Raw genomic sequence first — 25,568 nt, 5'->3', positions numbered from 1 at the left:
GTTATTGAGGATCAGGTGGGCTAAGGACACGTGAGGGTTTTTTTTTTCTTTAATAAATTTATTTGTTTATTTTTGGCTGCGTTGGGTCTTTGTTGCTGCGTGCAGGCTTTCTCTAGTTGCGGCGAGCAGGGGCTACTCTGTTGTGGTGTGCGGACTTCTCATCTCGGTGGCTTCTCTTGTTGAGGAGCACGGGCTCTAGGCGCACGGGCTTCAGTAGTTGTGGCATGTGGCCTCCGTAGTTGTGGCTCACAGGCTCTAGAGCGCAGGCTCCGTAGTTGTGGTGCATGGGCCCAGCTGCTCCGTGGCACGTGAGATCTTCCCCGACCAGGGCTTGAACCCGTGTGCCCTGCATTGGCAGGGGGATTCTTAACCACTGCACCACCAGGGAAGTCCCTCCCATGTGGGTTTTGAAAGCAAAATTTTTCAGTGTTCTGGAAGCAAGAAGCCCTAAAGAGGAAGGCTCTGAGACTCAGAGTCATTGCTTCTCTCTGGCTGCCCCAGTCTGCTTCCTCTTCAAAGGGGACAAGTGTGTGATGTGAGGGGATCCATCTCCTGCTCACTTCAACCAGCCAGTGCCGGCATCCTCAGTCAGCCGTTCCTCATGAAATGCACCTATATGTCATCATCTCACCCAGTGCTAAGTTGCTCCAGTGGACACTGCCTCATGCAAGAAGATTGGGAGAGGAGGAAGCCGGGCCAGCAGTGGAAGGACCCTGTGCTCTCTCTGCATGGATCTTCCCACCTGAACTTCTCTGGGGTGCAGACACCAGGTCTGGGAGGAGGAAACCCTTCATGAAGAAATTTTGGGCAGGTAAAGTGTTTCCCTCTGTGTCCTGCAGAGTTGGAGTTATTTTCCTCACTTTTGTTTTCCGGCTTCCTCAGGTCTTAAGGTGGGGCGAGGGGATGGTCTACAGTCCCTGTGGGCCTCCTGGGAGAGTTGCAAGCATCATATCTTGGAATTCACTCCCTTGGTGTGGGATCTTTGTGGATCGGAGCAAGACAGCTCCACATGCCACTAGGCAGCAAGAGACCACGAGTGACTGGTCAACTCATCCAATCCTAGCTTCCAAGCAGGACTACATTAAACTCAACAAATGAGGCCTTTTTTAAAGACATCTCACTCACACCTTTCGCAGTGTTCCATCATCCTGGAACTCAGGAAATTCTCCTTGACGTGCAACCCAGTGCCTCCCAGGTTACTTACACCCTTCCCTCCTAGTTCCCACCTGCTGTTTCATCATAACGCAGACATTATGCCTTCACAGTCTTGAAGACAGTATCAGTTTTGACTGCCTTCCCTTCTCCAAAGCTGGGAAGTCCAGTGTCCTTGGCCTTCTCAAGTTTCCAGGCATTTCAGTGGCCCTCATCCAGACCCACAACAGTCATCAACAAAGAACTCTCAGCTGGGGGGTTGGTGGGACACTGAGGTCCTGGCTCTTCATCTAACCAGAGGGGAGGGCATCACAATTCTGCTACAAAACAGCCCCAGTGGGGGATGCGTGGGGTTTGGGGCAGAACCCAGGGTTCAAATCTCTACTCTACTCCATTCCAGCTGCATAATCGTGAACGCCATTGAACTTGTCTAACCCTCTCTGACAACGAGCATCAGCCATCCTCAAGATGGTTCCCTATTGGGCAGCTGCTCTAAGCCCCTGATTTGGAGGCATATGAGGAAACCACAGGGAAGACTTTGCCAGCTGCTAGTAGAAAAATCAAAATTTATGTGCAGCGAGCATACAATCATTCTCCTGCCATATTGGGGCAGGCGGTGGCCCTGCACCCAATGGATGTGCTATCCAAAGCCCACCTGGTGGGCTGAGGGGCCAGGTGTGCTCTGTGGACATCTGAGTCAGGAAGAGGAAGAGGGGCAGCTGCCCTGGGCACGTCCCTGGGTAGAGGGTGGGAACGAGGACATCTTCTGGCCTGGGTTTCAGAGGCCACAGCTCCTGACTTCAAGGCCCATGGGAAGCTGTGCTGGCTAGCAGCCTGCCTCATTCTTTCCTCCCAGCCCTGGGCTTCCCCACCCAGAAGCATCTTCAATAAGTGGGGTTAGGGAAGGACACCTGTGGGTCTTCTTGGGCTCCAGGCACCAGCTCAGGTGTCCCCAGCAACAGGATAAACTTAGGGGTAACATTGAACTTAGAGCCAGGAGGCCTGGGTTCAAATCCCAGCTCTGCTGACGGTTGGCCGAGTGATCTAGGGTGCGTCATCGGGCCTCCCTGAGCTGCGGTTTCCTCAGCTGTAAAATGAAAGCATTGTACCAGATGACCTCACCTTCTCATCTGTAAAATGGGCTTAACCGTGAAGATGAACGAATGTGTGCACTTAAACCGCTCGCACGGGGGGTCTAGTGCAGAGCAGGCTCTTCATACACTTCCTCAAACGCCCAGGCCCCTTCCTGCTCTGTCCTGCTGTGGCGCTGCCTCGGGCTGGGCTTGGCCTCAGGAGTCTCCAGGCTGCGTTCTGACAATCCACCTCTGGAAGGAGAAGCTGCTGGTGGAAGAGGAGGGCAAGGGAGGAGGGAGCGTGGCTCCAGGACCCCTAAAGCTGCCCGAGGAAGTACAGAGCTCTGTGCCAGGAGATTGTTCTGCACCAGGCCCAGGGCCTCCCTTCCCCCTCTGCTCACCCAGAAGCATGATGATGAAACACCAAATTAGCCCCGTTATTGTAACTCCTCCAAAAATTATAGGCCACATGCTCTGCCAGAGCCAGCTAATGTCTCCCACTGGGGAGCAGGTGACACTAATGGTTATTTCCTCTCTTCCAGGCACCAAGTGCAGAGTGGCAGAAACAAAGAATGAGGCTCAGGCTGGGAGGCAGCCCCGGGGGTGGGGAAGAGAGGTTTCGTGGAATCAGTGTTCCTGACTGCCCTGTACCAGAGCCACGGCTAGTGCTGCCTGAGCTCCAGAGCGGACGTTCCTTCAAATCCTTCCTTCCCTCTCCCGGAGGGACTGCCTCTTGGCACTGAATGAGCCTGGACAGCCCCCAGGTTCAGGAAGAGGCCAGCCTGGCATTAAGGCAAGGCCATACCCCACAGCCGTACTCCTGGCCCAGCCCAGCCTCAGCCCCTCATGCTGGGCATCCCCAGGGTTCCCGCTACTCCTGCTGTGGTGACTGCTGCTGACCGGGGGCCTGCTACTCCCTGGACACCCCCATCTCTCAGGCCCACCTCTCAGGCTCCTTACGCAAGATGCAGCCTGGCTTTCCTTGCCGTCCTCTCTCAGCTCCTCCTCTCACCCCACCTCCACCTGCCTCTGCTCTCACGCCAGACAGCACCATCTCCTGTCTGCAGCAGCGAGGCCACCTGTCCTCAAGGTGGTAAGCCTTTCTCAGGCTGAACCGGGCCCCTTCCTGCCAGGCCAGGCAATGCGAAATCACAGATTCCGGGACCTGCGTTCAGCACCAACCACGCACCCCACGGCTCTGCAGAGCACCCGCCACTCTGTTTTGGCCCACGCCCTTCTTAGAGACTAAGGTGGGAAGTGGGTCTCTTTATAGAATTCCTAGCCAAGCACCTTCTGCAACTACTGCAATTAGCAGTTTGAGAGTAAAGACCTCTCTGTGATAATCAGTATAAGAGCTCAAGGGTCTTTGGATATTACAAAGATCCCTTCTCGTTTTACAGATCAGAAAACAGAGGCTTTGAAAGCCTGGGCGGCCCAGTTGATGCTAGATGGAGTTTTTTAACCCCTAAACCACTTTGGAATCCCCTTCTTTCACTTTCCAGTTTCATTCCACATGTATGAATTGAGTACCTACAGGTGAAGGCCAGGGTTAAGGGCTACAGGGGACATGCAAATAAACAAGACCCCGAGGGGCAGCAGTGGAAAGTCGAGAGCCCTGGACTCCAGAGACTGCTAACCTCCACCACGGTGAGGATTATTACAAGGGAAGAGCCTTCAAGGTCCCACTCGTAGCTCACACTCATCAAGCACTCGCGGTGTGCTGGGCACGTGGCTAAGAGCTCTGTGTTTATAGATTAGGGGTTACTCTTGGGCATATTTTACAGATGAGGACGCAAGCACCAGAGATATTCACAAAGATATTAACCAGCCCACTTTGCTAAAGAGGAGGGAGATGTGGCTCAAACCCACGCAGCCGGACCACAGGGCCACTCGCTCAACCACCGTGCCAAACCAGCTTGGTTTTCTGAAAGGTTGTCCTCGGGGGTCATATCCGCTACCCTCACTAGCCAGTGTTCTGGTTTCCTCTAATGCTTCTGGAGCCCTGGTGAAGCAGTGTGTGTCAGTGCTTTACGTCTCTTATCTCAGTTACTTGTTTTTATAAATCTTTTTTTTAACATCTTTATTGGAGTATAATTGCTTTACAATGATGTGTTAGTTTCTGCTTTATAACAAAGTGAATCAGCTACACATATACATATATCCCCATATCTCTTCCCTCTTGCGTCTCCCTCCCTCCCACCCTCCCTATCCCACCCCTCTAGGTGGTCACAAAGCACTGAGCTGATCTCCCTGTGCTATGCAGCTGCTTCCCACTAGCTATCTATCTTACGTTTGGTAGTGTATATATGTCCATGCCACTCTCTCACTTCGTCCCAGCTTACCCTTCCCCCTCCCCATATCCTCAAGTCCATTCTCTAGTAGGTCTGTGTCTTTAAGAACCTCATTTACATGTCATAGCAAATTCATGAACTAGGTCTTATGATTACCTCCACCCCCTTTGAAGAAACTGAAGCTTAGAGGTGTTCATAAGGTTTTGGAGTTCAAAGACCAGGCTCTGAACTGGCCCCGCGATGTTGTTCATTATTTCCTCTGGTCCCAGGAGCAGGGGGTAGCTTTGTTTTCCCCAAGCATCTGGTTTATACTTATTTCATGGACACAGAACCCTGTGACTAGGCTTCCCTCTCGCATAGCTGCTAGAATGCTTCCAGGCAAGTGTGAGTCTGCTCCGGACAGCGTTCGGATGGTGGGGCACACGTACTGGGTGCTGGCCCCTCTGGACTCCATTTGACTTTCTTTCATTTATTCTTTTGCCACATTGGTATGTTGTCTTAAGTTTATTTGTAATCATATTATAGGTCTTGTGAGCTAGCTAAATCCTTTTTAGAGCAACACAAAGTGACAGACACAAATAAATGAAAGTTTTTAGTACTTGCTGTGCAACCTTCAGACAATTCACTCTGTCTTGCCTCAGCTTAATTTTCTCTATCTGCAGAATTAGAATAATATCCCTGCGAAGACTTGCTGAGGACTGAATGAGGCAATGTGTGTAAAAGGGTCCTGTAAATTCAATAGTGCTATGTAAGGACCAGGTGCACTTGTAATATTGTTATTAATAGCAAGATGGGGTGCCGGCCCTTGGGGCACGTGCCCCGTGAGCGGTCTGGACCCAGGGATGCGTGAGGAGGGCCTGGTCGGCTGCAACCCAGTCCTGCATGTTGGGAAGACACCCAGAGTTGCTGATGGGTTTCTCAGAGTGGCCCAAATGCTGCCGTGGTGGGGTTAGAGCTGTGCCAGACCACACTGCCCATACCTGGAGGCTGTCCCTGGGGCTCTGCCCACTAGGAAGCCAGCTGGCTGAAGAGGGAGAGGTAATATCCCCAGGGCCACCCCCGGGCCCCAGAAGAAGGTCAAACGCTCACTGTGAGGCTGTAGGGCTCCCCAGAGGGTCTTCCAGGATGTCCCAACCTCATTCAGCTGGGAAGAGAAGACTACTCCTCACATCCCTAGGAACTCAGGGGTCCACTGATAAAGACGAGAAATGGCCATGGTCCATGGTGAGAAGGCAGGCCTGGGGGGCCCAGGTTCCTGAGCCTGGTCTTCACAACCCCACCTCTGAGCCTCGGCCCTGCTCGCCTAACAGTCTCTCCCTCCTGTTCTCCACACCGCATCCTTCCCTTCATGCTAGCATTCTTCCAGAATCGCTTAATCCCAGGAACTTCCAGTCCTAACCTAGACAATGCTTCAACCCTCTCTGGTCTCCAGAGCATTCCTGCCCCTCAATGCCGTCAGGTGATTTTTCTAAGTAAGAGGAAGATTCTGGATTTCATCAAAATGTTAATGGAGGTTATCTCGGGATAATGGGCTTATGGTGCGTTGCATTTCTTTTTTTGTGGCTTTCTGTATTTTCCAGAATATCTAAAACAAAAATATAATGCTTTGCCTTGAGGCAAGGAAGGGTAAAATATATTACAGTCTTACAGCTTTTAAAGAAAATGATCTCACTTTTGGTTCTCTGTTCTATCGCTTTAAAACTTGACTCCAGGGAATCTCCTCAGTTTGCCTCATCTACAAAATTGAAATGCTGATTTCTTACTGTGTCGAGAGTGTCAAATGAGATAATGTACTTGGAACATGCTTTATAAACACATTAGGTGTTATTGTTGTTAGTCCCGGGAACAATCAAGTGCGGCAAGAACCTCTGGAGGCCCTTTCTCATTGGCATTTCACCTCAACCTTGTGAAATACAGGTTATTTCCCACATTTTTCTAATGAGGAAACAGAGAGGTGAGGTGATTTGTCTAAGGCCACACAGCAGAGGCAGGATTCTCGCTCTGGTCTCCTGACTCCCAGTCCTGCTGACCTGCAGGTTCTTGGGGGATGGCACCGTGTTTGCCTAATGCCTTGCGGAGGCCTCTTGGATCCTGACTGACAGACCAGAGCTGGCCGTGTGGCCTTGAACAGTCCTGCTCCCTTATCAGTGCCTCAGCTTCCCCAAGAGTGAAGAGATAATCCTTATCCTCCCTTCTCAACATGTGGGGGGCAGCCTGTGGAAGCAGTTGTGGGCTTATTATCGTCACCCATATGGGTATGTCACAAGCTGCATAACCTTCAGGACGCAAGGTCTTCCTGAAATTCTTCTTTTCCAAATGCAGTTTCTCGGGGCAACCAAAAGGTGTCTCTCTCTGGGGGACCGGAGTCCCAGAGAGCCAATCAAGCAAGATTGAATGGGAAGAAGCCTCTTGCTGGGTCCCCAGTGTCTGATGGATGGAGCGTGCGTGCAGGTGTGTGTGTACACGCGCGTGCGTACAGGGCTGCCTGAGGTCTGGCCCAGGGAGGCCCAGGCTGCCTCCAGCTGGCCAGACCCAAGGTGGTCTAGAGACCCTGCTGAGTCCTCCCTTCCTTTCTCACGCAAGAGGAATAGTTGCTCAACCAGAGTTTCTCTGGTAAACATTGCCCAAATGGGGCTGGGGAAATAGTTTTCCTTAGGGTGCACTCACTCCCGAAAGTGAGCTGGGTGTCTGCCCAGCCTTGGATAGGATTTACTAAAACCAAACCAAACCAAACCAAACCAAAACAAAAAGCCGTGTCAGCAGGAATTGGAATTACAAAGGCCCTCGCTGCCTGCCTTTTTTCCCTGGCCCCTTTTTCTCCCCAGGTCTACCAAAACAGCCCAGAAGCAAGAAGAAAGTTTGGTCCCATGTTTTTCCCCTTAGAGCATTTCCAGGCAGCTGCCTCCAGTCACAAAGCCAGGCTGTCCCCAACTTCTTAAGAAGGGATATGCTTATTGTGTTTTCATGACACACCACCAGAGCTGTTTTTCTCTCTCTGGAAGCTGGACTGTTCCGAGCACATGGTCCAATGTGTCACTACAGGGTTGTGAGTCAATTGAAGGCTCTCCGAAAGTGGAATCAGCCCCGCGGGGAAGGAGTCCCATGCCAGTGCTGTTCTAGGGCTGGGCTGGGAGAACCCCGCACGCCATCCCTCCCCACAAGGGCTCTGGAGAAGGCTAGCCTGGGGGGGGGGAAGGGCTGAAGCAGTACCTCCCTTCTCCCCCGACCCTGAGCTGCCCCATCTTCCCTTTAGGGTTTTCTCTTCAGTTCTATCTGCCCTATCACCTTCTGCACTCTGTTTAAAGCTCCAACCCAGGTGTACACCCATACCTGGTCTACTCCTGGTTCCCACGGCATCCCTGAAATAGCCCTGCAATGTGAAAAAGAACTCCAAATGCTGAGGGTGAACAAAAGAAGTAACCACAGAAAACACAACGACACACAGATAGGGCGCCTTCGAAGCCTTTCACCACTGGGCTCCAGGCCCAAAGGGCTGGGACAACTTCACACGCCCCTCCCCGGAAGCTCTCTGCCCGTTTCTGGGGAGTGGCACCCTCTCTTTTCCGGACATTCATCTGTGGTCTCCTAACAGCCTGTATCCTTCCTGGCTGAAACCTCATCCAATCCTACCACCTGGGGCCTCCCACTTAGGCCTCATTTTGGTGGGCGGGGCTGTTTCATTCTCAGCCTACTGGCAGAACTGGGAGAGCTGAGATGGAAAGTGGGTCCCCCTTCCTATCTCAGGTAGCAATTTCACCTGTCCCCCTAAAGAGGGGCCTCTCCTGCATATACAGGGACGGCCCTACATGCCCCTTTGTGGGCTCAAGGAATGCCAGTGGCCATAGCAGTTCTTAGGTAAAAAGAGAAAACAAATGCTATTTGAAACCACAATTGCCTTCTATGGAGGGTGGAGCCAGCAAAGGCAATATAAGAGTCTCAGGGTTCCACTGCTCCTGGGGAAGGGGGCCCGTCATTCAGTTGAATACCTTCTTGGGTTGTGAATGTTTGCAGATGGGGCTGGAACTGAGCCCGGGCTTAAGGGCTGGCAAGAACAAAATATCCCAGGGCAATTTAAAGAGGGGCATAGTTTGTTTGTGATTGAGGCAGAGAGCCTGGGGAAGGTGGAGAGGAGCCATTAGGCTGAGGGGAGCAGGCATTCTATGGGAGGCAGGGCAGCAAGAACCTCTGGGAGCAGGTGCCTCCCACAGCCTCCCCTGCCGCTCGAGGCTGTTCACTGGGCAGAGGGGCATAGATACCCGATTCCCACGAGAACAAACCTCCAATCGAGCTCTGCTACTCACTTTGTGTTGCTTGGGGTGGGGTGGAGCTGGGCTTGCATCCCGTGACTGGGTCAGTGAAAGAAAAGGCTGAGAAGGGGACCCTTCAGAAGAGACAGACAATTAGCGCCAGAGGGGGACTCGGAGAACATCTGCTGTCCCCATCCATCCTAGGAAGAGGCGGCTCTCGGGGACAGCCCCCCGAGCCAGCTCTTGAGGCAGCAGAGAGAGTTAGGGGCACATACAGTGGAGCCCACGCACCCAGTGTGACTCCGGGCTCTGCTTCCCACTGGCTTTGTGAGCAGTGGATCACAACAGTACCCGCTCTGCAGGGTGGTAGTGAGGGTTAAAGGTAAGCGCACAGAGCCTGGCAGGTGGAGGGAGAGAGGCCCCAGCTGATGCCCCGCTCATGCCTGCAGTCGGAATTGTGTGCACAGACGGCGATCTCAATCTTGTTCTCTGATCGGTTCCCATCTCACCTCGACTCCTTCCCACCACGTACGTGCTCAGACACACGATTTCTTATCACAATAGAAAACAGCTCCTGGAGAAACTGGTCCCATTGTCAAGGATGTTGGCGCCCTCCCTGAACTCCAAGCCGTGCCAAGTCCAGACCATTAGCAGGAAGACAGGCAGTCTTCTGAAGCAATCATTGGCACTTCTCGGGCCATCAAGACCGAAGGCAATGCCAGCCTGCACTGGCCAGAGAGGGGTGAGGGTTTAAACATCTTGCCCCAGCCCCTCCCATCCCAGGGGCTGTCTCCCCCACTCTAATTCCCAAGGCCAAGTGGATTCCATGGAAAACCCTCCATCCCAAGTTTCGCTGCAGCCCTAGAGAAACCCTCAAGGTCTCAGAGACTTTGTCCAGAGAGGAAGGCATTAAACATTCATGGAGAATGAGTAGGTGTCATTTCAGACCTGCAAAGAAAACGTGGCTACAGGGGACGACGGATGAGGGTGAATGAGGACCAGTTGGGCACGGGGTTGGCAAGGGATTGGGGTGGGGATGGGAGCTGCCTGCTGGAGAGGCCACATCTTTCTTCATTGTTGCTGACATGGAAACATCATAAAAATAGGCTAGCACTTGGACAAGGCTGACCCAGACTCTACAGCTAGCTTTGTCTCCTTCCTCCTCCAAGGAATAAATATGTGTGCGCAGTGGGAGGCTTGGAGGTGGGGGTTAGTTGGCTTAGGGTCCGAGGCACTTTGATATGTAGTTTCTCTTCCCTCCTTGGTTTCCTTGCTGGCGTTGCTTGTTGGTTCGCCTATTTCCACTCCCAGTAGAGACTGGACGTCTCTTGCGTGGAAGAGACTAATTGTGACAGAGAGAATGTCGTCTTTGCTCTGTGCCCTTTGACACCTCATGCCTTAGACTCCAAGTCTTGGCCCTCTTCCCTACAGGATAGAGAGGTTCACAGGCACAGAATGAAGACAGGGAATGGGCAGAGGCCTGGGAAGGGAAGGGAGGAAGGAGGGAGTAAAATAACCAGGGCAAGAGAATTCCCTATAAAAGCCTAGAGGCAAGGAAGACAGTCAGAAGAGCACGGGGCTGGGTCTCATGAGACCGGGGTTGGGGTCCAGATTCACACAGACTCACTGAGCCACCCCAGACAAGTTGTGCGATTTCTCTGGTCTTAACTTGCTCATCTGTGGCAGGAGGACATTGGGCCAGATCATCTCCGAGGCCCTTTCCAGCTCTGACCTTCCCTGAGTCCACGAGAAAGCAGAGTCATAACACCGGGATCCGCAGAAATTAGAAACCCCTCAGGGACTGCCCCAATTCTTCCAAGTCAGTTGCCATTCTGGTCGTAGTTATACCCAGTGGCCCCAGTCTCTCTGGATTGCTGCTGATGTAGGGAACCCATTGCAATCCCTTCCCCCCTAATGAATCCTGCAGTTTGAATGTCCTTGATAGTGTCTAGAAGGGATGTCTGGCTGTTGCTTCCCTTGTGACCAAATAATCTCTCTCCAGGAGAAAAATGTCACTGTGAGTTATCAGGTGGTAGAAGCCGTAAGACAAGTGCATGCTCTGCACGGCAAGGTGGGGGAAGCATAAAATGCACCAGTGTTGGAGGAACAGATTTTTGTTGATGCATGAGCTTGTTGCCTACTGATTTCCCGTTCATTCTCTTGTAAGGGAAAGATTGGATATTTATACCATTGAGATGCACAGCATACTAATGAAGGGCACGTGGGGCCAGGGCAGGGCAGTGCTGGCTGGCCCAGCCAGATCGGAGCTATGGCAAGCTGCTGGCAGAGGAGGGAGGCAGACCAGGGCTGCGGTCCGGTTGCCAGTGGGAGTTGGGTTCTGCAGGCAGCTGGCCAAAGTGGGCAGTGGGGCTGTCTGGAAGCTAGGAATTTATCAAGGGTGAGAAGGGAACTGTTTCCACTGTTCTGAGCCTCTGGCAGTCTCTTAAGGCCACTTCTTCCGAAGCTGCAGGGAAGGACCTATTGTGAAAGGCTGATTTTAGAAACAACTTAAAAGAAGCCAGTGGAGCCATTATTTACAGCTGGGTCAGAGCCCTGCATGGAACGATTAACTATGTTTTCCAGCCCCGCATGGGAAACCTTTAACCCCATGTACCCAAGAACAGCTACTGGTCCCACATGGCCCAAGTGAGAGGGTGTGGAAGGTGCACATCCATCACCTCTGCTGAAGGGACAACCTGCAGGCCTGGAGCTTTCACCTGTGGTGCAGGGACCGTGTTGTCATTCTGGGATTCTATCCCCTCTCTCTCCTGAACAGACACGCTGCCTGTGGAATGGAGCTTGGACCCTACACCCCGCCTCTCCCCCTTTCTAGGTTCTTGATGGATTTTCAGCAACCCTTTGCTAGAGGAGCCTTGGCCCTTTGAGTATTTCCCAGAAAAGTCAAGGTCACATTGGCTGCAGAACCTGGGGCCTAGCGGGTTGAGTCACGTTCCCAGTACCTGAGCTTTAAGCATGGAGGGACCCCTGGCGCACCCCCTTCCAACTTCCTCCTGGTCATTATAGGACATGAGCTTGGAGGGCGGGGCTGCAGGTCTTATTCTGGAGCAGGAAAAGCTGCTCCTGGCTTCGACATCCCTCACATCACATGGCATCCTTGTGGGAGGCAACCAACCAGGCCCTTCCCCTCCCCCCCTCTTCAGGGAGGAGAGCAGAGGAAAGAGCCCAGCCAGCTGCCCTCTGCACTGGCAGGGGCTGAAGGAATAAACTGCGTGGGGGCAGGGACTGGACATTGTTGCCCTTCCCCAAGCCTGAGGGTGTGGGTGCAGGAGGAGAGCTCAGCATTCCAGAGAATAATGAGTATAAGGAGGCCAGGCCCCAGGGAGTGTGTGGGTAAATGAACATTAGCAGAGACAAGCAGCTCCAGCTGAGCAGAAAGTAAACAAGAGAGGCCTGCAGCCCTGGAGTGACCCAGGGCTTCTGACTTGGGCAGTGGGGTCAGGCTGCCGGGAGGGCACAGCCAGGGCTCGCGGGGGCCCAGGCCACTCAAAGAGTAGGCAGGGCTGGCCGGATTCATACATGATTCAGAGCAGCTCTGGCTGGAGGGCTTGGGGAACAGTCTTCATGGGTTTGGCGGGCAGCCCAGGCCCAGCCTTGCTTCTTTCACACCTCCTGGGGCTTCCATGTGACCCTGATCTGATCTCTTTTAGAAGGTTCTCTCTCTCTGCTTTTATCCTGGCTTGGTTCTGCTTGCAAGAGTCCAGACACTCGGGAATTCAAGGCAGAATTCTAGGGATACCTAGACTCGCTGCAAATTCCTGATGCAACGTGCTGTCTTGGCCTGATCTGCTCTGCGTGAACGGGGGCTGCTCACCCACTTTCCCCCATCCCCGCCCCACCTTTTCCCCAAGTATGGCCCATACATGGAGCTAGCCTGCTGGCACACTGCAAAACCAGCCTTCCTAGGCCTTGAAATCTTGTCTCCCTAAATGATACATAAATGATAAAAATGAGTTCCCCCAAAATGATACAACCCACGTCCCAATCTTCGCAAATGGCCTCCTCTCCAATGGGGCTCCACCAAACAGCTCTTGGCAAGGCTGATGCTGAACAAAGTGGTCACGTCTCGGTCTGCATCTTACTTGATCCGTTGCGGTGTCTGATACACTTGATCCTTCCCTCTCTCATCCTGGACACACTGTCCTTGTTTCCTAGGACACTGTACTTTCCTGTTTTTCCTCCTATTTCACTGGCTGGGGGTTATCAGTCTCTTTTACTTCCTCATGGTCCCCACATCTAAACATTAGAGTGTCCCAAAGCTCAGTCTTAGGTCTTTTCTCTAAATTTGGGATCTCAACTAGTCTCATGGCTTTTAACACCATCTATATGCTGACATCCCCTAAATTCAGTTGGTTAGCCGAGGCTTCTCTTTTGGACTCTACACTCTTTTTCTGGCCACGCAGCATACGGGATCTTAGTTCCCCGACCAGGGATGATCAAACCCGTGCCCTCTGCCGTGGAAGTGCAGATTCTCAACCACTGGACCACCAGGGAAATCCCTGGATTCCACACTCTGTATCCAAGTTTCTATCCAGCATCTCCAGTTGGATGTCCCAACGGTATCTCAACTACAACATGTTCAAACCTGAGCTCTTGACTTTCCTCTCCATATGGGTTCTTCCTCCAGCATTCCCCAACTCAGTCAATGGCGACTCCCTCCTGAGTTACTCAGGCTGACAACCTTGATTTTTCTTTCTCTACACCCTAGACCGTGCACCCAATCTGTCAGCAAATACTGCTAGTTCTACTTTCAAAATGCATCCAGAATGAAGCACATCTTACATTTCTACCCCCCATCCTTGTCCAAGCCACCATTGTCTCTTTTTCATGGCAATAGCCTCCCAACGGATTTCCCTGTCTTTGCCCTTGTTGTAGAGTCTGTTCTCAACCCATCAACTCTAGTGATGCTTTTAAACTTTTGACTGTGGAACTCCATGAACCTTTCCTGCCCCTTTACCTCTCTCACTTCATCTTTTATTCTCTCTTCTCCCCAGTCCCATTTCTGCTTCAGCCACACTGGACCCTTACGGTTCTTTGAAAAAGCCAGGCATCCTCCCACCTCAGTGTCTTTCCATTTACCATTCTCTCACCTGGACCTCTCTTCTTCCAGATATATGCATGGTTCTCTCCCTCTTGTCTTTCAGGTCTACTCAGATGGCCTCCTCTTGGGGATGTCTCCCCGCCTACCCTGTTTTACCCTGCAATCCTCTCCTCCAGCCACCCTCCCAACCCCAATACTGCCCCCCTCCCACCCTGCTGCTTCCTGGCTTTATTTTCTCCAGGCCACTTACCACTCTCAGCCACACTATTTATCTCACATACTCATTGTCTCCCCCACACGAGTGTAAGCTTCATTTACCACTGCATCCCCAGTGTCTAAGACGGTGCTTGGTACCCCACAGATGCTGGAACACATCACTTCTGGTTGCCTAGTTCCTGAACTATCCCTCCTTTGCCTTCCTCAGTTCTCTTCTTTTCTCTCGGATCTCCCCCTGCTTGGTACCCTTTTCTGGTCCCTGTCCTTCTTCTTCTTGACTCTGGGTGTTCCCCAAACTCAGTTCTTGTTCTCAAATTCTCCTTCTGCCATCTGCATCTCCCATTCCACTCCCTTACTCTCCCAGCTTCAGCAATCACCTCTATTTTCCCCTTCTCCCATTTCGTGCAACTTAAATAATTGTGTCCTTTGGATTACATTTTTACTTGCTCCGAAAGCTCCACCCAACTGTAAGCCCCTTAAAAGCAAGGACTATATTTGTCCTTCAATACCCAGTGTTCTTGGACCCGAATAAGTTCTTTAAGAGATCACTGAAGACATGTTGAGTGGATGAAGGTTCATGATGCTTCCCTCCTTCTCCTGCCCGGCTCCTAGCCAGGATAGAACTGGGAGCCTAAGATCCAAGGTGGGTACTTTGAAGGCATTGCATCAAGCTGCTGGTCAATGAGCGTCTGGGAGGCTTCATCCCAGGTGATTGACTGAGTCACAGCGAATCAATTGTGCCGATTCTTTGGCTCTACTTGAAAAGGCTTCTTGTAAGCTACCCTTGGATCACACTGGACTTGAGTATGTGGGTGTGAGAAAAGAATGCAACTAACTCTTTTCTGGCAAGGAAGGCAATTTCATTCCAGGAGGCCAGCCTTCCATCAGCATGCTGGGACCTGTGTGTCCCCTGGGATGGTGGAGGTGCTTTCCTGACTCCCCATAGGACTGTGAGGCTTTGAGGACTGGACTGAGTTGAAGTTATGGTATCCCCTGTGCTGGCCTGGTGCCTGGTACACGGTAATTACACCACAAGTAGTTGCTGCACAAAGAAAAGAAACCCACTGTATTCGAGAAAAGTTCTTTCTAGATCCTTCCCCCAATCCAAAGAAAATAGAGAAACACACTCCCCTCCCTCTGACCCTCCCTCTTTCAACACTCTCTTCCTTCACTGCCATCAAATCCTGGCCTAAAACTTTCCTCTTCTAGAAGCTTTCCCAGACCAGTCTCATCTGACTCTGATTTCTTTTTTCCATCTCGCCTCAACACTTCTGCACATGGCTTGCAGTGCAGCGGCTTGCATGATTTGGTTGTGAGCTTCCTGAATTGCTCTGTCCCCAAGTGTGTGCCCTGTGTGCAAGGGGGTTGAGGGGTTTGGGGGTCACTGGGCATGCTCCACACTTCCCAGTAGCTTGGTCAGAGGTGGGGCTTTTTCTTTGCCATCCTTTCCACAGCCCAGCCCAGCTTCTGTATCCAACACATGCTCAGTGATCAAACTGACAGCACATAGCTGACACTCAATACATGTTTGTTGAACGAAAGAGGAATGAATGTCAAACTCAGTGCCGCAGGAAGAACACTGGGGAGGTGGTAACGGAATCCAAGTGTCAGCACAAAAGCTGCCCCCTGAAACGAGAGGAATGATCCAGGCCACAAAGAGAAAATCAAACCAGTCGCTCGTCTGGATCCCCTGACGAGCTGCACAGTTTCAGGGTCTATCTTCTGTCCAAGGAGCAATGTAATCACACTCACCCCCCTCTAGCCATGCAAGGATGTGGGCTCTGTTGAAGACCTGGACTTGAGTCTTGGCTCTCTAGCACCTTCTGTCTGGGTGACACTGGGTGTCACTGAACCTGGAACCTTCGTTTCTTTACTTACATACAGGGCACAATAATAAGCCTTATGGTGAGGATGAAATGCGATAAAGTTGGTTGTGCTCTTGGCTCCTAGTAGGAGCTCAAATAATAACCTGCATATTAATAACCAGTAAATGGGGGATCTGAAAGGTGGGGAGGGCGCTGAGCCCATTTGCAGGACTGTGCCTCGTGGGAAAAGGAGGAAGGAAGCTTGCTGGTGGGGACTTGCTTGTGGCAGGAACTCCCCGGAGGACATTTCCAAGGGGCTTAAAGAGAGGACTGATTCTTACTGACACTGAAAGGAGGAGGGTGTGTCTGGAAGTTCTGCCCTGTGGCCTGTCAGCCTGGGGTTTAGGCCTCTACTAGGGAGACCACACTTCCAGGGACTGGGTATCCCTGCTCTGAAAGCAAGAGAGCCAACCACTTCTCTATAGGGGAAGCTGAGAATCTCAGAATCTCACAACTTGGAAACTAGTTTCTGAGGAAACCACAGCTCAGAGAGGGCAAATCACTTTTCCAAGGTCACACAGAGAACACATGATAGGACAAGAAGTAAAAGAGAGAAATAAATAAAACAGGAATAATAACAACCAACAACCTGTTGGAATAGGTGATCTGGAAAAAAGTGGGGGATCAGGCCTGGGAGTGGTACAAATAGTGACCCACAGGCCGAGTTAGAAGGAAAGGCACTGTAAGAATGGGGCTCAGGAGGCTGCTCTGTGACAGTGCTGCCCTAGGCATCTTGTGCATTTTATTTAATTTACTACACAGAATACCGCTATGAGGTATGTACCATCATTATCCCCATTTTACTGATGTAGAAACTGAGGCATGGTTTAGACAATGTCCCCAAGGTCTCAAAGCTAGAAAGTGCAGAAGCTAGAATGCAACACAGGTTTGTCTGGTATCAAAGCCTGAGCTCTTTGTACACAGCTCTGCTCATTCCCAGGCTAGAAAAGAGACTGTTCTACCACATAAGGCCCCCCCTCCTCCCTGCAGACTCCGAGTCCAGGCTCCCTGGAATTATACAGAGCACTCCATCACCCCCAAAACACACACATACCTGTACCCACACACACACACACAAACACACACACAAACACACACACACACTCATTCTGACCTGGCGGGGACCTGGTATGGCAGGAAGTTGGCCGAGTCCATTAATGCCACCAAGCACAACACATATTTATGGCCCCAATTACAGCCTCCATGAAGGAGCTGGAATGGCAACAGGAATACTTGTGTGCACTGGGGTCTGAGGCCTCTGTAACAATAACTACAAGAATACAGAGATGTTACCAAACCCTGGTGATGGTGGCTCTATTTTAATGATAAATCTACAGCTTCATATAGAAATAATGAGACTGGGGGCTGGAGAGGGGGGAAGGGAAGAACAGAATGATTTCAGCCAATCGAAGCTCTGTGTGGAGAGAAAATGGCAAACCACGGGCAATGCCCAGGACACCACGGGCAATGCCCGGAGACCACCAGAGGACCTCAAGCCAGGCAAGAGGTGGGAGCCTCAGTGGCAGACCTGCCCATGCCTGAGCTCCTTGATTCCAGGGAACAGCAGAGACCTCTGACTGTCCTAGCACATCTTGTTTGCCTGTTTCTCACCCTCTGGTGGGGTGTATGTTAGCTCCATTACAGCCTAGGCTTCCATCCAGAACAACCTGGGGATGCTGAGGGGAGTGGCCCTCGGGGCTTAAGGTTTGCAATTAACAAAGGGCTAGCCTCCCCAGATGAACACCTCCCCTTCACGAGCCTTGAAGCTCCATGTTCAGTGGTTGTAAGAAAACAGCACAAATGCTCCAGGCTTTGCTACTTCAGACCACCTTGGGCACTGGGGCAGCGGCCAAAACAAGGAACCTGCCTGGTTCCACCTGCCAGGGCTGCACCTGATTCTCCCACACAAGTATGAGGAGTACCAGGGGGACAGCATTCATGGACTCCTGTGACATCAGAGCAGCCTCCCAAGCCCACTTCTCACAGGGCCTCTCCTTCTACCCAGACTATTGGTCACTGATCCTCCACTTCAGTCCAGACTGTGGGGTCCCTGACCCTCTACTTCAGTCCAGGCTGGTTAATCTCTTTGCTACTCCAGACATAAACCATCTACCTGAACCATCTCTCTGCAGGAATGCACAGCCCAGGTCTCTCCCCACCATGCCTGGCTCTACTCACTTTCAAAATACTACTTGACCTTCTCCTCCAGGAAGCCTTCCCAGGTTAACTGCACCCAAATTCCATTGCTTCTTTAATGATCCTTTCCTTGTGCACCAATACGTAGTTTTGTTTGAATTAACTAAGCCATCTGTCATTCAACAAGAACATGCTGAGTTCTTACGTTTGCATAAAATGACACGCTCAGCCTTGAGGGAAAATACAAGAGACAGTCAAATGTGGGACACAAGCCATTCCTGAGCCACTGGGGACTCTGCAAGGCAGAATATGACTCAGTGTATAAATGAGGGACCCAGAAAATAAATCCAGAGGAGTGATTGCTGTGAGAGCGGAAGGACTTCAGGGAAGCTTTGAAAGGTGGATTGGTTTGGGCCACGCAGAGAGGTGGGGGAAAAGCCTGTCTGCCAGAGGAAACCTTGGGAGCAAAGGCAAGAGGCAGAAATGCTGGACGTGTTCGGCGACCAGCCTGCAGGCCGGAGGAGCTGGGGGCCAAAATGCAGCTCTAGGAATGAAATCTGGCAGGAATCTGGCATGCAGGAAAGATGGGAGCCGGCTGTGCTCATGTGCACCGCGCCCCACAGTGCTGGCTGCAGGATTTCATGTACACTGAGTGCTCAATCATTCCCCGTTACTAGGGCTTGGGCCTCTCTGGCCTCAAAATAATTACAATTTTAGAGTAAGCACAGGTAAAAGCACCAGTCTTTTATTTCCGTTTCCTTTCCTTTGTCTGATTCCTCACCCCCCAGGATAAAGAGCCCACCCCTGAGAGCTGGCCTGCTGGAGAGGCTGTGGATGGGAGGGCCCCAGGGGCCTCACCAGGCAGCACATTCAGTGCAGACAAACTGCGAGCAAGACAGAGAGTGTGAGCAAATCACCTGATCTTCTGCTTCAGAAACTCCTGGGCCCAGACCCCTCCTGCTTTTGCCTATCAAGTTATATAGAACAGTCCCTCCCTACCCACCTGAATTCTCCTTCCCCACCCAGGAAAGCTTCCCTGGCTGTCCTAGCTCTCAGATCTTACAGCCTCACGGTATTTGCATCACTAGCTGCTGCATTAAAGCTCTGTGGGTCAAAGAGGCTGCCTTCCATCCCAGCCCCCCATGCTCCCCGGTTCCTGGCACAGGCCTGCTTAGGAGGAGATGGAGGAGGGCTAGCGTGGTACTGACTGAGGATGATGAGGGTGGCAATGATTTGTCCAGCTCCTCTCGGACGATCTGCCTTTTTCTGAAGCGGGGCTGAGGAAGGGGTGTGGGATGAGTGCAGGGACAGCCACAGAATTCTAGGATGTAGGAAGTTAGCATTCAGGTGAGGGGCATCCTTGGGCACGGACCGCATGCTCCAGGACTAGGGCTTTCATCGTGCCTGGTGCTCAAGTTACAGGAGAGGGAGGCCTCTGGAGAGGAGAAGGGAGGCTCTTCAGAGGGCTGAGTTGAGTCCTGCTTCCCACAGCCCCTGGCCCTCACACCTACCTCTCTCTGAGCACTTGGGCCTCAGCCTCAGTATGGGGGGGACTGAGCCGCTTTTCTCTACCTGTATAGTCACGATAATGAAGCTGCTGCCTTACGAGACCACAAGGGAAGAGCTGCACCAGATGTAAACTTCAGAGTGATTTATAAAGCGGAGCTCTTGGGCTTCAGGCTGGCACACAGCTGCTGTTCCAGCCCGCCCCGTCTGCCCGCCCTGTCTGCCGGCCCCGCTGCTTGTGCTGTTCTTGCGGATGACATTTCGGGAGAGCAAAAGTAGGGGAGGCACTGAGACATCGGACTGGGCTGGTCAAGGTCCGCCGCAGCTAGGAGAATGGGCTGTCCCAGAGACCTTCTCTGGAGCAGAAACGGAGTCCACCAAGCTTTCTCTCTTTGAACAAATCAATTCTTATCCTTTTCCCACCAGAGTGGGGCTGATTCTCCCAGCCTCTCTCCTTACAAGTTCAGCCCATAGATATTGAGTATTGATTGTCCAAAGGGAGGGTCTGCACTCAGGGAAATAGTGCAAGAAATATCCCAGGAGATGATCAGTTAGCGTTCAAGACACCAGACACAAGGCCACTGGTGTTTGGTGGCAACACCCCTGCAGGGCTCTCAGCTGTCTGGCTGGGCTTAGAGAGAGGCATGCTACCTACATTTGTGGGATGCAATTACACAGCTTCCTCAACTGCCACCCAGGGGACTGGAGAACACTGTCTACACTGGACCAAAGGGCTCTGGAGATGCCCTCTTAACTCTCTGTGCCAAACCTGTCCTCCCTCTTAAAAGTCAACTTGAGCCCCAGCTCCTTGACACCGTCATGGTTAACTCCAGTTGATCATGAACAGCCAAGCATCCCCTTCCCGCATGTGTGGATTAGCCAGGTCTCCCTTCAAGCCCCCCCGCCCCGCTCCAACTCCCGGACTGGCCCAGGCAGGCAGGGCCTAAGAGCAGGGGCTCTGCTGCATGGTAGTCACTAGTGCTGGTCGTTAAGTACTTCCAGCCCCCCTTCTGGACACATGGTAGGATTGCTTTGCCCGGCCCCCTTGATAGTAGGAGTTGCATGTGTCTTGCTTTGGCTAATGAAATATGAGTGAAAGTGACATGTGCCACTTCTGCACGGAGGCTTTAAGAACTAGCACATGATTTGCCACATCTTCTTCCTCCTCAGGTGGTAACTATAGGGGCACAGGTCAAAACGGAGCCTCTGTTGGCTTGGATCCCTAAGTAACAAGGAAGAATGGCCAAGCTGCAAAGCACATGTAACATGAATGAGAACTAAACTTTGGCTACTTTAAGCTACCAAATCCTAGGATCGTTTGTGGCTACGGCATAACCTGGTTTATCCCAATTAATACAGCCTGTTCTTGATTGCTTGTGCCGGGCTTCCAGTACACACCAATGCCCATGGCTCACACTGCTGTCTGAGTCAGTCTACGGGCCTGGCCCAATCCTTACCCATGATTAAAGACATATATTATTTTATAGGTGGTAGACCTGAGGCCTGGCAGGTAGAGAGAACCACTTCAGAACATGCGATCAGAAGCCATAGATATGTTCCTTTCCCTTCCCACCCACATGGGGGCTCTGCTCCCTGGCCCCCCCCCACCCCGCAACGTGGGCCCCAGGGCAAGGACTTCCCCAGAGTGGGCTGGGCTATTAGTCAGAGTCCCCTTCGTACCCTGAAGGGCAGAGGCCCATTTGTCTCTAGGGGTGAGGAGGATGCGGGACACATCCCAGTCAAATCCAGGACTGCAAATCCTCAAGAAGCCCAGGGAGCAGGGCGGTACTCACACTGGTTGCGTACTGGATGTCCTTCCAGATGGAGGTTTCCTGGGACAGGTCAGAGGCCTCAAAGAGGTTGTCCAGGATGACCTCCCCAATCATGTCATGGCGGGAGAAGCGGTCAAAGTCGAAGACACTGAGATGCAGCTTGCGGTCAGCCAGCTCCTCATAGGGCACGGGGAAGTGAAAGTTCTCATCGAAGGTGGGGTTCAGGGTCTTCCGGTGCACCCGTGTCTGCAGCTTGCATTTGCGATCAGGCAAGAGGTAGATCTTGACGTAAGGGTCAGAGCTGCCACAAAAGTCCTTGGCGGGGAGGTCGAAGGCCTTCAGGATGCGCACGATCAAGGTCTCGTTCTCGTAGTCGTAGCGCAGGCTGAAGTTGATCTTCCCGCAGGTCTTGGCCTCAGTTTTGGCATCGTCCCCCTCCACTGACTTCTGCTTGTAGAGCTCGGGCTTGATGCGGCCAATGCTGGTGGGCTGCTCCGCCGCAGGGGGCAGCTCATTGCCGTAGTCCACGCTGGAGACATGCATCTGCCGTGGCAGGTGGCGCTTGAAGGACGTGTGCCTGGCGGAGGGCAGGAGGGGGTGAGAGAGTGAGGTGGGGGAAGTAGTGGGGGAATGCCAGCAGGCATGGCTCAGGGCCCTGGCTCATCCTACCCCTTGTGAGGCCCCCTTTTCCTCCTGCCAGTTGACCCCCTTTCCCTCTGCACACACTCGGTGTGCATGACTTAATATATGAAAAGTAGTTGGAATGGAGCCTGGTACATAACGAGCTTCAGTAAGTGTTAGCCATTGTGATCATTATCATTTTTCCTGCTTTCCTGCTACCTGCTTTCTAGGTTTCTTTCCTGGTAGGCATGAGTCTGGTTCCCCCATTAAACCATAAGCTCCCTGACTGAGAAGGACCATCCTTTCCCACCCTCCACGTGGCATTCCTTCATCCCCACCACTACCATCCCCACCACCATAGTTAACATTTATTGTGCTTTGGAGTCAGACTGCATAGGTTAATTTCGGCTCTGCCACGTTCTAGCTGTATGACCTGGGGCAAGTTATGAGAATAATAAAAGTAGCAATTGCATAGGATTGCTGTGGGGGTGAAATGAATAAATACAAGAAAGTGCTTAGAACAGGGCCAGGTATATACTAAGCTCTTCCCACCCCCCCCCCCCGCCCCCGTACGCGGGCCTCTCACTGCTGTGGCCTCTGCCGTTGCAGAGCACAGGATCCGGACGCGCAGGCTCAGCGGCCATGGCTCACGGGCCCAGCCGCTCCGCGGCATGTGGGATCTTCCCGGACCGGGGCACGAACGCATGTGCCCTGCATCGGCAGGCGGACTCTCAACCACTGCGCCACCAGGGAAGCCCTATACTAAGCTCTTATTATCACACGGATTCTTTCACTGGCTCCTCATGGATACCCTTATGAGAGTCATTAGCCCTGTTTTACAGTTGGGAAAAGTGAGGCTCAGGAAAGGTAAGCAACTTGCCTGAGGTCAAACAACAAACTCTGTAAACGTGACCCAGCACGTTCATCATTTCTGGCTTTCAATCTGAAGACCAGGCCTGCTTCCCTTTGGCTGGTCCCCTGGGGGCCTGGACCCAGGAATCCACAAGAGCCCCAAGTTTTTTTTGTTTTTTTCTTTAACATCTTTATTGGAGTATAATTGCTTTACAATGGTGTCTTAGTTTCTGCTTTATAACAAAGTGAATCAGTTATACATATACATATGTTCCCATATCTCTTGCGTCGCCCCAAGTTTTTAATAAATACAATGCCTTATACCTGCACGTACCACATCATTTAAAAGTGTTTCTGAATTTGGAGTAGGTTTCTGTCATTATGTGGTGGTTGTTTTTTGTTGTCATTTTGTTTTTTCAGTTAAAGAATGCCATGTATACAATTGCTGTCATACGGGGAACGCTGTCAAAAGCTATCCTCATTCTCAAAGTGTTAGGAATCTCTTGCTTTATCTCCCACGCACTGCAGCCTCCATCTAGGAGGCTGTATTGACATAGACACATCATGAACTTCTATGCCTCTGCGCCTTTGCATGTTCTCTTCCCTCAGCCTGAAGTCTTTCCTTCCCTCCGGATAAGCCAACACCTCGCACCCACACACATCCCAGGGCTTACCACCTGCACAGCACCCCACCTCAAAGGTTCCCCTCTCCTGGCGCCCACCTCCGAGTTGATCACCCACCAAGGAGCACATCATCGGACATATTCTCCAACCAGAATATGCACATGATTATTTCTGGTCTCTGATCCTCACAGGCCGGAATCTCATTAATGTATTGGATCCAGGAATGTGGAGGTAGGGAAGGGAGGGGTCCACCCCTCACCTGGTGGATGACGTTGGCTCTGTGGTCTGTCGCTGCAGCCGTGTCTGACGCATGATGTGCTCTTTGACCGACCTCTGCACCTCGGCAGGGATATCTGGGGACGTGTGGCTGATCTTCACGGCTGCCTCTAGGAAGCCCAGGGTGTTGGGGTCTTTCAGCTTGTCCGCCATGTTGCCTCTGGAGCTGGGGCTCTGGAGGGCCTCCGGGGAGGAGTTAGCAGAGGAGGGGCTGGAGGCCTCCTTGTTCCTCCAGGGCATCCAGCACAGCTTCCAAAAGAGAAAGAGAAAAACTGCCACCAGGGCCACGCCACACACAATAACTACCACTGTGAGGAGGCTGACAGAGGTGCCTGCCCTCAGCCAGGCGGGGAGCGACAGGGACAGACACAGGAGGGGAGAAGCAGGGAAGGGTGTTCAAAGAGGGGCCACACAGAAGGGACAGAGACGGAAGAAGAGAAAAGAGTGGTCATGAGAAGGCTGCCCAGGTAGAGGAGGGATGGTTGTAGGCTTGATGCTCCGTATCCACCTTGTAAAATACCTGCAGCCTCGGGTTCACCTCGGTCTCATTTCTCCAGCTTTGCCCCTCTCCCCACTGCCAGCTTGGGGAGCACCTGGGTTGCCTCCCCTCCCCATGGGCACGTGTATAGGGAAGGGAGCGTAATTTAAATAGCAGCCTAAGCAAATGTGCAAATTCGTGAAGCATTCACGTTTGGATGCTGTTTGAATTTCTATTAGAGCTGTCACTATGGCCAGATTTACAGCAGGGTTGGTTTTGCAGACAGCTCTCTTCCTCCACAGGCTGTGGGGCCTTGGGGACCCTCATTCCCTTCCCTTACCCGGCGCCTGCCAAGCCCACAGCAGGAGCTAATGTACAGTTAGTAGGTTGACTTGAAGTGAATGAGATCGGGCATAATCTCCTCAAGGAGGGGGATTAGGTCTAATGCTTCTGCCGTACTCCCGGAACTCTGCACATAGTAGGCTCAATAAATACTTGTATTAAGTCGGAATCTGATCCACACAGTTGACTTCAAAGCTAAATACAGATGATTCCGATAGCTGTCCTTTCCCCCCATTCCTGTGGCTATGTGAGAGCTTTGCTGTAAAACTGAATGTCGTGATTTGTTCAGAGGCAGGCATTCACTGTCCCACACCCAGGCCACCTCTGCCCCCAGTAGGATGCCCAATACCCCAGGAGAGCTGTGAAGGATGTCTCCCTCTGGGAGAAATTATTAAGCAGGCTTCCCACCCCACCTTTAGGAATGAACCTTTGAGCCCAAGGCCTCTCTCTTCTTACTCTGAGATGTCAGAGGCCTTGAACCAATGATGGGTTTGCACAAAGGTCACTTGTAGACAAGCCAGCAGAGGAGGCTCGTCTGGCTTACATGATGATTGAAACGTTGAGCAATTCCATCATCACTATCATCGTCATCACACCAGATTTCTGGCTTCTCTGGAAAAGGCCTGAGGACTTGCTAACTGGACCTATGCTTCCACATGGTGGGAACTGGCGATGCCCTTCGGAAGGCTGCGTGCTCACCAGCTGCTCTCACTGTTACCTTCCTGGCCCCTGCAGGCCTGTGAGTTTGTAGTCTCTGGATTATCCTGTCCCCATGCCTTAAGAATCTTGGGATTTAAGGTGAGAAATGACCCTACAAGTGAGGCTGTGCTTTTGCAGATGGGAGAAGTGGTCCAGAGAAAGGACTTGCCTGGGGTCACAGGTCAGACACAGAGCCTGGACCAGGGTACAGATGTCCACTGCCCAGCCTGGGGCTCATCCCACTGTCCCAGACTGTTTGTCCCTGATTAAACTATAGGCTACTATAGCCCTGTGTTTTTTATATTTGTCTGACTCAGGGCTCAGCACAGAAACTGACACATGAGAATGAATGAATGAAT

The 25,568-nt window shown here is 52.0% G+C and overlaps 1 protein-coding gene across 4 annotated transcripts in view; it reads right to left on the bottom strand.

Annotated features, from left to right (window-relative positions):
* Positions 1-25,568, bottom strand: part of SYT6 (synaptotagmin 6) — a 58,492-nt gene that overhangs the window by 23,639 nt on the left and 9,285 nt on the right. For 3 of the 4 annotated variants that reach the window (XM_030759930.2, XM_089917536.1, XM_089917540.1), the window contains exons 2-3: positions 23,674-24,022; positions 21,339-21,894 (exon numbers count right to left, since the gene is read on the bottom strand). In XM_030759930.2, the coding sequence (XP_030615790.1) occupies positions 21,339-21,894; positions 23,674-24,022 (905 nt within the window). Of the gene's footprint in view, positions 1-21,338; positions 21,895-23,673; positions 24,023-25,568 lie in introns of those variants that run through there. The other variant, XM_022584009.3, reaches the window with a different exon arrangement.

Source organism: Delphinapterus leucas, chromosome 1, assembly GCF_059928025.1.
Source record: "Delphinapterus leucas isolate spDelLeu-1000000601 "Yukka" chromosome 1, BTC_Dleu_Yukka2, whole genome shotgun sequence".
In the NCBI taxonomy this organism is placed as follows: domain Eukaryota; kingdom Metazoa; phylum Chordata; class Mammalia; order Artiodactyla; family Monodontidae; genus Delphinapterus; species Delphinapterus leucas.
The sequence above is the reverse complement of the archived record's forward strand: the minus strand, read 5'-3'. Positions and strand labels throughout refer to the sequence as shown.